Consider the following 15,586-nt stretch of genomic DNA (forward strand, 5'->3'; position numbering starts at 1 on the left):
AGGGTGGGGGAAAATGAGGACCTAATGCCAGGGGCTTAAGTGGAGAGGAAATGTTTTGAGAATGATGAGGGCAATGAATGTACAAATGCCCTTTACACAATTGATGTATGTATGGATTGTGATAAAGAGTTGTATGAGCCCCTAATAAAACGATTTAAAAAAGAAAAAAGAAAATGGCTGAATCATCAACTTTGGGAAGGAAAGAGATCCTTAGTAAGCAAAGCACTGGTCTCCAAGAACAAAGCCGAAGGCCTCACACTTGTAGTCAAACAGCCTGGGACTAGTGCAACAGACACACAGACCAAAGGAACAAGACTGAGAACAGAGAAGTAGAATCATCTACCTATAGAGTTTAACTTTAACAAGAACCAAAACCCATCCAATAGGGGAAGAGACAGTCTCCTAACAAATGGTGCTCAAAAAACTGGATATCCATTTGCTAAGAAATGAAACAAAACTCCTATCTTGCACTATATACAAAAACTAACTTAAGATGGAAACCTAAACGTAAAACCTGAAAATATAAAGTTCATCAATGGAAAAGCAGACAAACTAAGAGCCCTGATACAAAAGTGCACTATCACATATAACTGAAGGCGCACACAAATGGCAGAAGACAAACTAAATGACTGGGCCTCCCCAAAAGTAGACTCAGATGTGCCCCATGAGATTTCACCCAGAGTAAAAAGAAATCCCTCATCCTGGGAAAACAAACGTTGGCAATGACATATAGGAGAGGGATTAATCTCAAAGAGTTACAGAAAATTCTAACACCTAAACAAGAGGAAAACAAGCAATCCAATTAAAAAATGGGCAGAGGGTATGAACAGGCTAAGACATTTCTTGAATGAAGACATTCAGGTGACCAACAGGCATGTGAAGAAATGCTCATGATTAACCATTGGAGAGCTAAAAATAAAAAACAATAATGAGCTATCGTCTCACCCCGACATTAATAGAAAAGTTTGAAAAAAAACAAAAAGTGCTCGTCGGGTGTGGATCAACCGGAACCGTCCTAAACAGCTATAAAACATTACAATCACTGTAGAAGCAGTAGGACACATGCTTGAAAGTTGGAAATACAAGGACCATAGGGTCCAGCAGCCCCATTACTAAATCAATACCCTCAAGAAGCAGGAGCCATGGCATGAATGGGTATATGCACACCCATAGTCATTGCAGCACTGTTCACAATAACAGAGAGATAGAAACTACTTTAAATACTCATCAACAGAACACTAGGCAACATTAAATAACAACTGATTCTACAAAACACCTTAGAACATGGCTGAGCAGGGAGGACATTATGAACAGGGAAATAAGTCAATAAGAAAATGACAAATTACTTTTAAAATGGCTTTCACATAAAAAGCAGCATTATTTGATGGTTACCAGGTGAGAAACGGGTAGGAAGGTGAGATTACAGAGGTTACACACATATTTAACTTGGATGAAGGGAAGGCAACAGATGAAGAGGGAAGTCAATATAAACAATGATGGCAAAGGGTATCGATAGTATAAATTTCAATCTGTAGTCTAATTGAGTCTAAGTCATAAAAGGGGTGCCCCCGCCAAACTGGAAATAGCCTCCACTGGGCAGAACGTTTGTAGTATGAATTTTCCCGCTAGGCAAGCATCCAGCAACTCACGCTGAGTTCGTGCATCCAGTGGCATCGCCCGGGAAGCTTTTCTCTGGTCACAGTGACTTTCTTCATTGTAAAAGCAGTTTCGCTCAAACCTTGTTTTTTGTGATGGTTGATTTAAGAGAACAGCATGTAGCTGTGAAATTTTGTTTCCTGCTCGGGGGAAAATGCTGCACAAACTGTCATAATTTGAACACAGCTTACAAGGACAGTGCTATGGGAAAAACTCAAGTGTATGAGTGGTTTTCTCATTTCAAAAAGGTGAAATGTTGATTGATGACGAAGCTTGCTCTGGACATCCATCAACTTTCCGAATGGATGAAAATGTTGACAAAGTCCGGGCACTTGTGCTCAAAGACCGACGACAGACCACTGGGGATAAGGGGAGTTATCTGGACTATTCCGGAGCTCAGTTCAGCAAATTTTAACAGAAGATTTGGGAATGAGAAAGGTCACTGCAAACTGTGTGCCTCCAGTTCTGACAGACCAGGAAAAAGAGCGTTGTTGAGTGGGAATGTCCACCTTTGAAAGAACAACTCTGAAGCAACCCTGGCATTTTTCCCAAGGTCATTACTGGTGACAAGACATGGTGCTATTTTTACCACCCCCAGAAACAAACACCAATCCAGTCAGTGGAAGATGCCATCTTCACCTGGCCCAAAAAAAGCTTGTCAAGGGAAATCAAAGATCCAGACAATACTCATTTGTATTTTTGATGTGAGGATAATAGTGCATTTGGAGTTCATTCCAGCAGGTCAGACTGTTCATCAAGCTTTCTTTTTGAGGTTCTGAAAAGATTGCATAACACTGTGCGACAAAAAAGGCCTGATCTGTGGCAGATGGAGGAATGGTTTTGCCACCACGACAATGCACCTGCTCACGCAGCCATCTAGGTATGCCAGTTTTACACAAAAACCAGCATACTTCTCTGGTCCCACGTACCTTACTCACCTGACCTCGCTCCATGCGACTTCTTTCTGTTTCTGCAAATGAAGAGGGACATGAAAGGACAGTGATTTGAAGAGGTGAAGAAAAAATGAGGGAGGTTCTGTCAGCCATCCAAACAGATGAGTTTGAAAAATGATTCCAAGAATGGAATAGCAGATTTGACAAATGTATTAAATGTAACGGAGAGTACTTTGACGGTGACAAGGTTGTTTTGTAAAGCAATTTAAATACACAGCTTTGAAAAATTTTTCCAATTTTTTTGTTTGTTTGTTTTATCGAGTACCCCCTCATAGATGGTCTCAGAAGTTCTCTGAAATCTTGGAAATCATATTCAAAGTTCCATAAATGTGAATTTTTTTCCTTGGGTTGATAATAGTCACTAGTATCATTGAAAGAATTACTTATTTAGTGTGCCATATTATCCCACAATTGAATCCTAATTTGATTTGTTACCAGCAGGAGATGTCCACATAAAAGTCTTGTCAATTGGATGAGGCCATAAGACAAAGTAACAGTGTTCTTTCACTTTCATAAAATGCTATGAAACTTGAAAATTTTAATTTAAATATCAACTTCTAAAGTCACAAAGTATTCTGGATTAGTGTACTGCTGTTCTCATAATAAAGATATTGCTGCCTTCAAAAAAGATTTTTTAAAAATAGGTAAGTTGTATTAAATACTGTGTTTCTATTTGCTGCAGTTGAGTAGGTACTCAACTCATGGCAACTTAATGTACAATGGAAGGAAACACTGGCCAGTCCCACATCACCCCTAGAGTTGAGGGTCAGACCACAGTGATCCATAGGGTGTTCAATGGCTGGGTTTGGGCAGCAGATTGCTGATTTATTGAATGTAAGCTCTGGAAGCATCACTGAAACCTGCTGAGGATAATATTAACAGGCAAGCAACTCCAAGGATCTTCTAAGGCCCGGGATTGTTCAGCAACCCATAATCAATGTACAAACTATTTTATGAGTCAATTCAGTAAGGTAGGCCATATTTTCAACTATTAGCAATATCTATTTCAATTTTAATGAAATTTAAAATACATAAACTTATAGCAATCACAGTTTCTAGGATGAGTAAAATTCTACTGCGTAGTCCATAAAATAAATCCCATCAACTTAAAAAGATTGAAATCATAAAAATGTATCTAAATAAAATGGAACATAAGCTATAATGAAGAAAAAATACACATTTGAACAATCCCCCAATATTTGGAAATTTTAAAAGCATGCTTCTAGATAGTTCATGGTGCAACTGAAAAAATCCTTCTGGCCACAAAGAAATCTAAACTATCCGTCCCAGTCACTGAGCCGCCGCCCAGGACTCAGCAGCCTCCCCCTCGAGCCCCCTCGCTCCCAGACGCTCAGTCCCCCCTGCCCGCCTTCTCCAGCCGCCACCTTCCCCAGGCCGTTTCCACCGAGGAAAAGGAATCGTATTGTATGTCTGCTATCCAGAACCTCCACTCTTTCGACCCCTTTGCTGATGCCAGTAAGGATGATGACCTGCTGCCTGCGGGGACAGAGGATTATATCCATCTAAGAATTCAACAGTGCAACGGCAAGAAGACCCTTACCACTGTCCAAGGGATGGCTGATGATGACAAAAAGAAACCAGTGACGGCGTGTAAGAAGAAACTTGCCTGCAATGGTACTGTGATTGAGCATCCAGAAATGGAGCAGTGATTCAGCTACTGGGTGACCAGCGCAGGAACACAGGCCAGCAGACAGTGGACTGGCTAAGGATGACCAGCTGAAGGTTCATGGGTTTAAGTGCTTGTGGCTCATGGAAGCTTAAGTGAGGATTTCCTTGCAATGAGTAGTAAAATTCCCTCTGTCCCTTGTCACAAGTTTAAAACCTCACAGCTTGTATGATGCAATCATTTGGGGGTCCACATTTAACTTGGACTAGTGTAACTCCTTCATGCAATAAACTGAAAAGAGCCATGCTGTCTAGTCTTGAAGTCCCTCATTGAAACAGAGGTCGAGCAGTAGGCGCCTGGCAGTGCCCAGTCTGAAACAAAACAATAGCATCATGTTTCAGCCGAGCTCAGAGCCCTGAGTTCTCAGAAGGCTATGTCTGACCAGAAACTCCCCTGCCCTAAGAAAATGGCATCCACCACCTGGACAGCCCCCAGTGGGGAGGAAGGGGTAAAGCAGCTGTGCCACTAGCGGGACACTTTGGTAGCAAGAGAGAGATCTCACGGTGTTGCCGCCAACCAGACAAGGGGGTGGGCCTTAGGAGATCAGCCCCTTCCCTCTGGTAAGGTGAAAGGCTTCTGGCTTTGCCACCAAGGTCTTGGTTCTTTTTGACCAGACATATCCTAGCTAAGGGGTGTCCAAAGATCGCCAGAATGTGAGGCCAATCTTGGATCAGCGTTAAACTTTTGACAAGGGAACAAATTTCAAACGTATGTAGCTAGCTGTAGTGCTTGCAACTTCCTAGCTACAGCTGCCCAATGCCATGTGAAGTAACAACTGGTCCCCCCCCACCTTCAGTTTTCATGTTATGTGATGTATTTAAACTTATTTAAATAAAACTTGTTTGCAGGAAAAAAAAAAGAAATCTAAACTATCCCTGACTATTTCATATCACCCTACTGATAATGGTTCCTATGGAGAACAGATCAAACCGGCTCAGTGACATCAAAAGTAGGCTGCCATCCTGAATCTAGGATCCACCCTTCTTGTCACATATATAGCCCCAATCCCTCTTCCTATTGCGTGTATATCCCTAGATCGTCCCCCTCTCATTGCTGTATAACCGATAGTGCAACCCCTTCCTGTGACATATGTCTTTACCTGTAATTAGTGGGCTTGCACTCCCCGCCAAATATATATAGGCCTGAGTTAGCAATAAATAGGTAAAAAAGTATTGATTATATAGAGTTGAAAGGAAAATCAACATAATCCTGCAAACTGCTGGAAAGTTCCTAATGTAAGGCCTTTTCAGATTTTGTAGAGTCCTCCCACTGGACAAGAATATCAGCTTAAGCACATCTGAAGGACTATTCCAGACCACTTATAACATCTCTTATCAATTAAAAACAAGAAGTCAGTACATTAGGAAACAGAGAAAGTCTTCCGACTGCTGGTATAGCCAAAAGCTTGCCAAGTAGCACAATTTTTTTCTCTACAGTTGGGTTATCATCATCAGAGGATACAAAATTTTTAAATAAAAATATACAAATAGTATATAAACAGGAAATTTTCCTAAACTGCTATATTCATTATCAAAATATGTATTTTCCATCAAGCTACATACTTAGAAACTGATTTACAGGCTATGGGTCCCAAGTTTTTCTACTTTTCACTCTTTTTGAGTTTATTAAAAACAATAACAATAACTCAATGAAAACAACGTACTTATCAAATTCCCTTTTGCATCCCTGAGAGGCGCACCACCTCCACCTTTCCCCCAAGGGTTGTAACTTCTCATTTCAGCTTCCAATTTAGCTTCATATTGTTCTTTTTCTTCCCGTTCTTTCTTCCTTCTTAGTTCTCTTTCTAGAATCTTGGAAACACAAGAAACGTTGATTATAAGTGCTGATAAGTATTCTGATCCAAGATTCTGAGTATCAGTGATATCAGATTTTATTTTTGTTAGAAAGACATGAGATGCTTTTCCCCCCAGCATATTTCAGTAGATAATTTAAACAACACAAATAAAGGTAAATAGTGAATTTAAAACACTTCAGTGGCTAAAACATATTATGTAGGGGGAGACCTTTCCAATCAATGATACCACTTTGAACTAGACCTACTATTTTACTTCTCACTCCTACCTCCTCCCTGAACCATTATTTAGGGAATCCTGAGGTTTCCTTCCCTAAACTTCAACGGTGTCATAGGGAACACAAAAATCTTCCTACTTTCCTTTTTCACATAACTGTCATGGATACTGTCCAGCCACAAACTCTATTCCCAACACAACAGATCTATTTTTTTAAATAAACTGGACAGTAGATTCCAACTCATTATAATCCCATGTATGTCAAAGTAGAACTGTGTTCTACAGGATTATGAAAGGATGGGTTTTTCAAAGTAAATAATCAGGTTTTTTTGTCCAAGGCACCTGTGCTCTTGATGGACTTGAGCCTCCACCCTTTAGGTGCATTATTCGCACCAATCAGGGACATTCTACCCTGGGCAACCCTCCATTCATTCCCAGAATTCAAAGCAGCTCAAGGTTCAAAGCTTTTTGGAGCATGCTGGGCTACTTTATGAAAAATACAAATACAACCCTACCATCATCACATATAAGCACAAGGCTTGTATGTCCAGAGACATGTGGGAAGGTAAAAAAAACAACAAGTATCTACATTTTGGAAAGTCACATTTAAAAATATAACCATATGCAAAGACAACGTAAGCAACCATACTCTCTAACAAGGCCAGAGAAGTCATGTAGCCTTCTGGAGTTGGAAAATCTCGTTTTGTTGGTGGTATTTTTAATATACTCTTTCAAAGATTGACAGATATAATCTGAATTTTTTGTGGAATTTTCAACACAGTATAATGTTGGTGATTCCATGATTTTGAAAAATTCCTCTTTCAAATGGTTGGCCATGTAAATCTTGAACAAAAAAAGTGTTAGAATAAATAAATTCTAAGGAATTAAACATCTATCTACCAAGGATCATGGGGTGTCCTCAGAGATAAAGTGATATTTCTATTAGCTCCATACATTTAATAATTACTCTAGAGCAATCTCTCTTCAAACATTACAAACTATAGTACAATAACCCATTACCATGTCCTGGTTCCTGAATTGCCTATCATAGTTCATATTCTCATTATTCTCCCACATTGTAACACGGGAAATCATCTTCAAATTCCCTGGTTATTTTTTCTTATTCCCTATATTCAAGTCCTGTCGATGAAACTTCAAAATTATCTTTTGGATGTCCTCCCACCTTCCCTCTCTGGCTTGGGGGTCTCATCTCCTGCCTAGACTACCTCAATAAATTATCAGATGGTTTCCCTGCCACATCCCTTTCCCAACTGTTCACTCCTCAACCAAGTATCTTCCTAAAATGAAAATCTGCTCACATCAACTACAACTATTTTACTTTGGAATTTTAAATGTCATGTTGTCCACTACCTATAAGATAAAGGTGAAAACACCTTACTGGTTCTCCACAATATACATCAATCTAATGCTCGTGTCCCATCTCCCACCACTCCTTTATAAGCAGGTCAATGACACTGCCCAAAAATATTAGGAATTCCAAACCTATCCACTGAGCAACAACACCCACCTCAATTATCTACTACTACATGAAGCCATCTCCCAAATGCCCAAGCAAAGTTCTCTCTTTTCTATGCTACCAACAACATTCCAGTCTATCCACTTTAAAATGTATCATACTGAATTATAATTTCTTTCCTTTTGTGTGGGTGTAAATAATTTCTATCTCCCTGTCTCCCCTGCCACATTCTGAGTTCTATGGAACTGCTTGCTATTCAATATAAGGCATTGAACATTGGATGAATGAATGGATGGATGAATGGATACCTGCTGCTGCAAAGCTTCCTGATAAGACTGAAGTGACTGTTTTGAAGGCTTTTGTTTATCTTCAAAAAACAATCCTGCATTTACTGCCCGATCAGTTGTAGTCTTCAGTTCACTCTGTCCACCTATATTCCTACATCAAATACACAATTAATAGTTTGAATCCATTTATGACTCAGCCCAAAAAATAAAATAAAATATTCCTTTGAAATAATATGATATATAAGCAGGTTTTAAAATAGGAGGCCCATTTCCCCATAAGTCAAAGTGGGCCATCCCTAAGATAAACCTCTTGTCTCTTCACTGAGAGTCCACGGAGCCAATCTTTCATGTAGGTAGCAATTTACACTTGGGTGAATATTTTGTGATAACTCGTGAAGCAGTGCACAACTTATGTAAATTTATGAACATACAGAATAACATACTATAAGTCCCTCCGGATTCCTGATGGCATAGTGGTTATGTGTTGGGCTGCAAACCAGAAGGTCGGCAGTTTGAAACTATCACTCTGCATGAGAAAGATGAGGTTTTTCTACTGCTGCAAAGAATTACAGTCCCAGAAACCCACAGGGGCAGGTCTACTCGGTCCTGTCAGGTCACTATGAATTGGAATTGACTTGATAGTAGTGAGAGTGAGTCAAGATGTCCCTCAAGTAATATCATAATAACTAATGACTTAGTTAATCCCCACCCACTGACATCAAACTGATTCCAACTCATAGCAACGCCATCCAGGGTTTCTAAGTCTGGAAACTACATGGGAGCAGACAGGTTTGCCTTTTTCCCGATAAATCAGTAGGCTTGATTAACCAACCAATGCCTAAGCCAAGAAAAACTGAAGGATCAAATTATTAAAACTAGGAATCAGAAGGAACATGAAGTTGAACCTTACACAAAAATTCAAAAGACTATAAGGGAATACTAGAAACAACTGTATGGCAATAAATTGCGATAATCTGGATGAAAGGGACAAATGTCTACAAGTTTTGGTCTACAACCAAAACTAATGGAAGAACAAATTTAAAAGATAGCTAGGAATTGAATTAGTTGTCAAACAACTTCCCACAGAGAAATGACCAGTGCAGCTTACTTCACTAGTGATGTCTAGCCAAAATTTAAAGAACAACAATTTTTAACAAACTCCCCCCAAAATTAAAAATAAAGATAGATGTCTCATTCTACTAGGCTAGTATTATCTCTAAATCAGATATACACATCAAAAAGGGGTGGGGGGGCGGAAAAGGACATTACTAACCGGCGCCACTAGTAAGTATAGGCACAAATATCCTCAATAAAAAAATTAACAAACTGAATACAATAGAATATAAAAAGGATTAAATTTTGTGACACTGTGGGATTTATTTCAAGAATCCAAGCCTAGTGTAATATCTAAAATCAATCAAAGTAATATGCCATGAAATAGAATAAAAGACAAAAACACAAACAATCATCTCAAGAGCCATACAAAGGAACGCTTGACAAGGATCAATACTACTCCTTAATGCAAAAGAAAAGGCTAAAGCAATACTGAAAGCTAACAACAAAGTAAGAGGCCTCCCAATTTGCTAGCTCAAAATGTACTATATAGCCTCAGTAATCAGAATAACCCATGTGATACAATGACAGACACACAGACCAGTGGAACCGAATGGAAAACCCAGAAATAAATCTATCCATCTGTGGGCAGCTGAAAAGGGGTCCAAGTCCAGTCAGTGGGAAAGAGGCTGTCACTGACAAAAGCTGCCAGCAAAATTGGAAAAATCAAATCATACCCATTAAAAAAATAAAATCACAGAATACACAAAGACTAACTCAAAATGGATGAGATTTAAATGTTAACACTAAAACAATAAAGTTCATGGAAGATAACATAAAAGTAAAGCTAAAAAACAACAACAACAACAACAAAACTCAATGTCTGTGACTCATAGCAACCCTCTAGGACAGGCGTCCTCTAACTACGGCCCGCTGGCCACATGCAGCCCACCAAGGACATTTATCCAGCCCGCCGGGTGTTTTTTTCCCCCGTTTGTTTTTTCACTTCAAAATAAGATATGTGCAGTGTGCAGAAGAATTTGTTCATAGTTTTTTTAAAACTACAGTCCAGCCCTCCACTGTCCCACTGGGTCTGAGGGGCAGTGAACTGGCCCCCTGTTTAAAAAGTTTGAGGACCCCTGCTCTAGGACATAGAACTGCCCATGTGGGTTTCCAGGACTTTGCATGTTGACAGGAGAGGGTAGGTTCATTTTTGTTCCACAGAGTGACTTGTGGGTTCAAACCACTTGACGTTTGTTTAGTGCTCAATGTGTAACCTACTACATACATCACCAAATACCCTATTTGGGGCATAAGTCACTATCAAACACAAAAATGCACAATCAGAAGAAAAAACAGATAGCTTAGACCACCTAAAAATTCAGTATTTATGCTTATCAAAAGACTACCTAAAATGAAAAAAGAGAACTTATAAAATGGGGAAAGGTTTTGGTATGCCATGCAATGGGGTTTCAAAAAGATCATGGGAAAATTTCATTCTTTTTATTGTTTTTCCATAAACTTACTGAAGCCCCCTCACAATGACAAAATATAATCTAAAACACACAGAAAACATCAACAACACAATGGGCATGAACAAACGCTTCACTGAAAAATCGATGGAGAGAAGGGCATAGAATGCCTCGGAGGGCTTAATCAAGGGCAATATAACAGCGAGGAATTACTGAAACCCGAATGAAGGCTGAACACGACAGTGGGACAAGAGGAAAGTAAAAGGAAATACAGGAAAGAACTAGGAGGCAAAGGGCATTTATAGAGCTCTAAATACAGCATGTATTTATATCTATTTATATATAAATATATTTATACATAACAATAGGGAAATAGATCTATGTACTTATATTTATATGTTAAGTATTAAGGTAGCAGATGGATATTGGGCCTCAACTCAAGTAGTCCCGCAATGCAAGAATACTTTGTTCTAATAATCCGGCATTCTGTGATGCTCACCTTCCCAACATGATTGCTTAAGACAAAATGGGTGCATAAGCAAATGTGGTAAAGAAAGCTGATGGTGCCCAGCGATCAAAAGATATAGCATCTGGGGTCTTAAAGGCTTGATGATAAACAAGAAACCATCTAGCTGAGAAGCAACAAAGCCCACATGGAAGAAGCACAGTAGCCTGTGTGATCATGAGGTGTTGATGGGATCAGGTATCGGGCATCAAAGACCCAGAACAAAAATCATACCAATGTGAACGGGTGTGTGGGGGTGGAGGGGGGGGAGAGTGCGTGCGCGCAAAGTGGAGACCCAAAGCCTAACTGTAGACAATTTGACATCCCCTTACAGAAGAGTCACAAGGAAGAGATAAGCCATTCAGGGTATAGCACCAATGAAACATACAACTTTTCTCTAGTTCTTTAAAGCTTCCTCCCTCCCACTATCATGATCCCAATTCTACCTTACAAATCTGACTAGACCAGAACATGTACACTGCAACAGATAACAGCCCACAACACAGGGAATCGAGGACAGATAAAACCCTCAGGACCAATGATGAGAATAGAGATACCAGGAGGGCAGGGGAAGGTGAGGGGAGAAAGAGGGAATTGATCACAAGGATCAATATATAACCCCCTCCCAAAGGGACGAACAACAGAAAATTGGGTGAAGGGAGACAGCGGGTGATGTAAGATATGAAAATAATAATCTATAATTTATCAATGGTTCACGATGGAGGGAGGAAGGGGGAGGGAGGGAAAAATGAGGAGCTGATATTAAGGGCTCAAGTAGAAAGAAAATGCTTTGAGAATGATGATGGCAACATATGTATAAATGTGCTTGACCAATGGATGGATGGTTGGATTTATAATAAGAGCTGTAAGAGGCCCCAATAAAAGTATTTAATTTTAAAAAAGCAAAAACACTTCACTGACAAGGACATTCAGGTGACTAACAAACACATGAAGAGATGCTTGAGAACTTTAGTCCTTAAGAGACAGAAATCAAAACAACAATGAGATGCTGTCATGTCCCTGCAGAAATAGTACTGATTAAAAATTTTTTTTTCTTTTTAAAACATGTGTGTGTGGAAAAAAAAATGGTTGTGGGGTGCTTTGAACTCATATACGCTGCCTGGAGGACTTTAAAAGAGCCCTGGTGGTATAGTGGATTAAGTTTCTCGGCTGGAAAAAGATGAAGCTTTCTGCTTCTGCAAAGGTTTTCAGTCTCGGAAACCCAAAGGGGCAGTTCTAGCCTGGCCTATTGAGTCGCTATGAGTCAAAATGGAGACGGATGCAGTGAGCTTAGGTAGGACTTTTAAAACGGTACAACCACTATGGAAAACCATAATGCACCTCCTCCAAAAGCTCAGAAAACAGTACCCTCTTATCCAGCAAGCCAACTCCTAGGTACATATCTTAGAGATAAAAGACCAGGGACACAAAATAGATACATAAACACCATTTTCATTGCACCATTATCCCAATGGCAAAAAGATAGAAATAATATAAATGCCCACCAATGAAAGAAAGGACAAATAAACTTTGGTACACGCACACAATAGAGCACTATGTAATGTTAAAGGATAACAATGGATCTGCAAAACATCCCACAACAGGGAGAACATAATAATAAGTGAAATTAGTCAATCACAAAAGGACAAATACTGTAAGAGACCACAGTAGAGAAACGTCAAGAAAAAAATTACACATTAAAAGAAGTATTTTTTTATTGGAAGGGAAGGCAAGTACCGGCTGTGGCTAGACAAGTGTTAACTTGGGTGTAGGGGATAGCAACATACAATAAAGGGAGGCTGGTAAAAAATGGAGGAGACAGGAGGAGACAATGAGAGGAGTGCGAATTAAATACTCTGATATGCACAATCCCACATGAACAGGTCTCTACAAACACATGCATGGAGAGGCTGAGTGGGTATGGAGGGAGAGCAGGAGTGTAGCCATGAGCTCATGCAAGGAATTAGTGTCTGCCTTACCAGGCAGTAGGGATGACGCACGAGGCAGTGCCTCACTTCTCCTGCCAGAATGTCACAAAATAATCAGCTAAAACACAAGTAAGATCCAAATCTCGTGACATATTAAAAACACCCAGATTTGAATCACAAATCATTTGTTATACCAAGAGCTGGAAAAATCTCAAACTGAAGGAAATAATAAAACCAAAACCACAATCAACTGATATCAACACTAATATGACACATATGTTACCATTCTCTGACAAAGACTCTAAAGCAATTTTGGTAAAAGAAGCGTACACAGGGCAATTATAAATGCACTTAAAGCAAATGAAAAAAAAACAGCCTCAGGAAAAAGTCCTAAAGAACCAAATGAAAATTTTAGAACTAAAAAAAAAAAAAATTTAGAACTAAAAAGCTCGGAGCAATAGAAATGACCTGATATGAACAGCTGACAGTAGACTGATATACAATGAAGAAACCTCAGAGACCTGTGGGAGTCTAACAAAAGAAGACTTAACATTCATTTCATCAAAGTCCCAAAAAGGAGAAAAGAAAATAAGATGGAAAAGGGACTCAAAGAAACAATGCCTGAAAACTTAGCAAATTTGGTAAGAGACACAAACCTACAGATTCATGATGGTGAAGAAACCCCAAACAAGGCAAATACAAGAAATCCGTGCCAAGATACAACATAATCAGATTCTAAAAGACAAAGAAAATGCCTCAGAAAACAACCAGGCAAGAGCATGTTACCTACATGCTTAAAAATCAGAATGACAGCGAGCTTCTCAATAAAACCAAAGTCATGTTTGTGCCAGTTGGCACAATATTTCTTAGGTACTAAAAGAAAGCCCTTGACAACTCAGAATTCTGGATCGAGAATAACAAAAATATCCTACAGGAACATAAGGAAATCAAGGTATTCACACAAAATGGGAAACCAAGAGCCTTTGTTGCCAGGATACCGATACTAATAAAATGGCTAAAGGAAATTCAAGTCAATTTTGACTCATGGTGACTGCATAGATGTACAGAATTGTGCACCATAGGGTTTTTAATAGCTGGCTTTTCGGGAAGTAGATTTGTGGCAGTTACTTAGTCTGTCAACTTGCGAAGTTTAGTTTGTCAATCGGGTCACAACTTGATAACCTCATTTGGAGACACAATGGAAATAAATAGCCCACTGGAGGTCAGATACACTCACTCCCTGCGAGACATTCCTGTTAACAAGCCACGTGGAGCTACACTGATAGAGCCAGAGCCCTGGAGCTGGAGGAGCCACATGGAGACGCACGTCGGCACTGAGATGCTTCTACCACCACTGGATTCACCAAACTTTCCACCCACTGGTCTGCGTGATCTTCCTGCATTTGGTGTCGTTGCATGGCTGCGTTGAGTCTAAAGAGGAATTTATGGACTAATATCAACATGTGGGTTCAGGTACCTCTGGTTGAAACCAAACATCTATCTCTTGGCTAGCAGCCAAGCACGCGAACTATTTACATCACTCAGCGATCCCAAACACTACAGATAAATCAAATCGACATTGTTTGTCACCCACCAAAAACAATAAAAATAAAACGGTGATCAAAAACAAAATACAAAAAGGTACATCTAAGTTCTGGCACATTATCAAATTAGGAGTTAAAATATGACCTCTATTACATGCTATTGATAAAAGCTCACTTCAAATATAACAAGACAGGCTGTTGAGAGCAAAATCAAAAAGTAAAGAAAAGTTGGGATGGCGATCATATACAATGAACTACAGAACAAAGAACATTATCAGAGAGATGTTAAACTCAAAGCCACCAAGTCTATTCCAACTAATACTAAAGCAATTAGGGAAGGACTGCCCCGTGAGTGTCTAAGGCTGTGTATCAGATCATCTTACAGAAAGATTACAGAAAGATAATCTTACTCCCATGGAGTGACTAGTGATTTCAAATTATTGACCCACCAGGGTTCAGTGATAAATAAGTCAAATCACCAAGAAGACAAAACAATCCTAAATGTGTATAAACCAACCAAAAAAACTACAAATATATGAAGCAAAACTGGTAAAACTTCAAAGGAGAACTAGACAAAAGGGAAAAAAAGAGGACAAATTGACAAGTATAGTTAGAGGCTCTAATATGCTTCTCTAAACAATTAGATAGAAAATTGGCAAAAATATAAGGGAATGCACCACTAACAATAACCAGCAAGATTCTACTCAACACTTGTAGAACATTCCACCCAACAACAACAGAAACCACAGTCATGTATTCAATGAACATAAGCCAGGATAGACCATCTCCTGAGACAAAACATATACCTGAAATAAAACCCGAAAATCCCCAAACATGTGGGAACTAAACACACTATGGGACACCATCAAATAATGGTAACGATGTAAAGATAATGAAGATTCTATAGGTGAATGTTTCTTTTAAAAAAAATAAACATGCCCGGCTATCAAAAAGTATAGCGTCTGGGGTCTTAAAGGCTTGAAGGTAATCAAGC

The 15,586-nt window shown here is 39.3% G+C and overlaps 1 protein-coding gene and 1 pseudogene across 7 annotated transcripts in view; one reads left to right on the forward strand and one right to left on the reverse strand.

Annotated features, from left to right (window-relative positions):
• Positions 1-15,586, reverse strand: part of CSPP1 (centrosome and spindle pole associated protein 1) — a 131,357-nt gene that overhangs the window by 58,795 nt on the left and 56,976 nt on the right. For all 7 annotated transcript variants that reach the window (XM_030887566.2, XM_013007271.2, XM_045295822.1 and 4 more), the window contains 2 exons: positions 8,112-8,241; positions 5,960-6,107 (listed from right to left, as the gene is read on the reverse strand). In XM_030887566.2, the coding sequence (XP_030743426.1) occupies positions 5,960-6,107; positions 8,112-8,241 (278 nt within the window). The remainder of the gene's footprint in view (positions 1-5,959; positions 6,108-8,111; positions 8,242-15,586) is intronic.
• On the forward strand, positions 4,037-4,467 carry LOC105979251 (annotated as a pseudogene).

Source organism: Echinops telfairi, unplaced genomic scaffold (assembly GCF_000313985.2).
Source record: "Echinops telfairi isolate 266 unplaced genomic scaffold, ASM31398v2 ScPeMD7_1;HRSCAF=3_0, whole genome shotgun sequence".
NCBI classification, from domain to species: domain Eukaryota; kingdom Metazoa; phylum Chordata; class Mammalia; order Afrosoricida; family Tenrecidae; genus Echinops; species Echinops telfairi.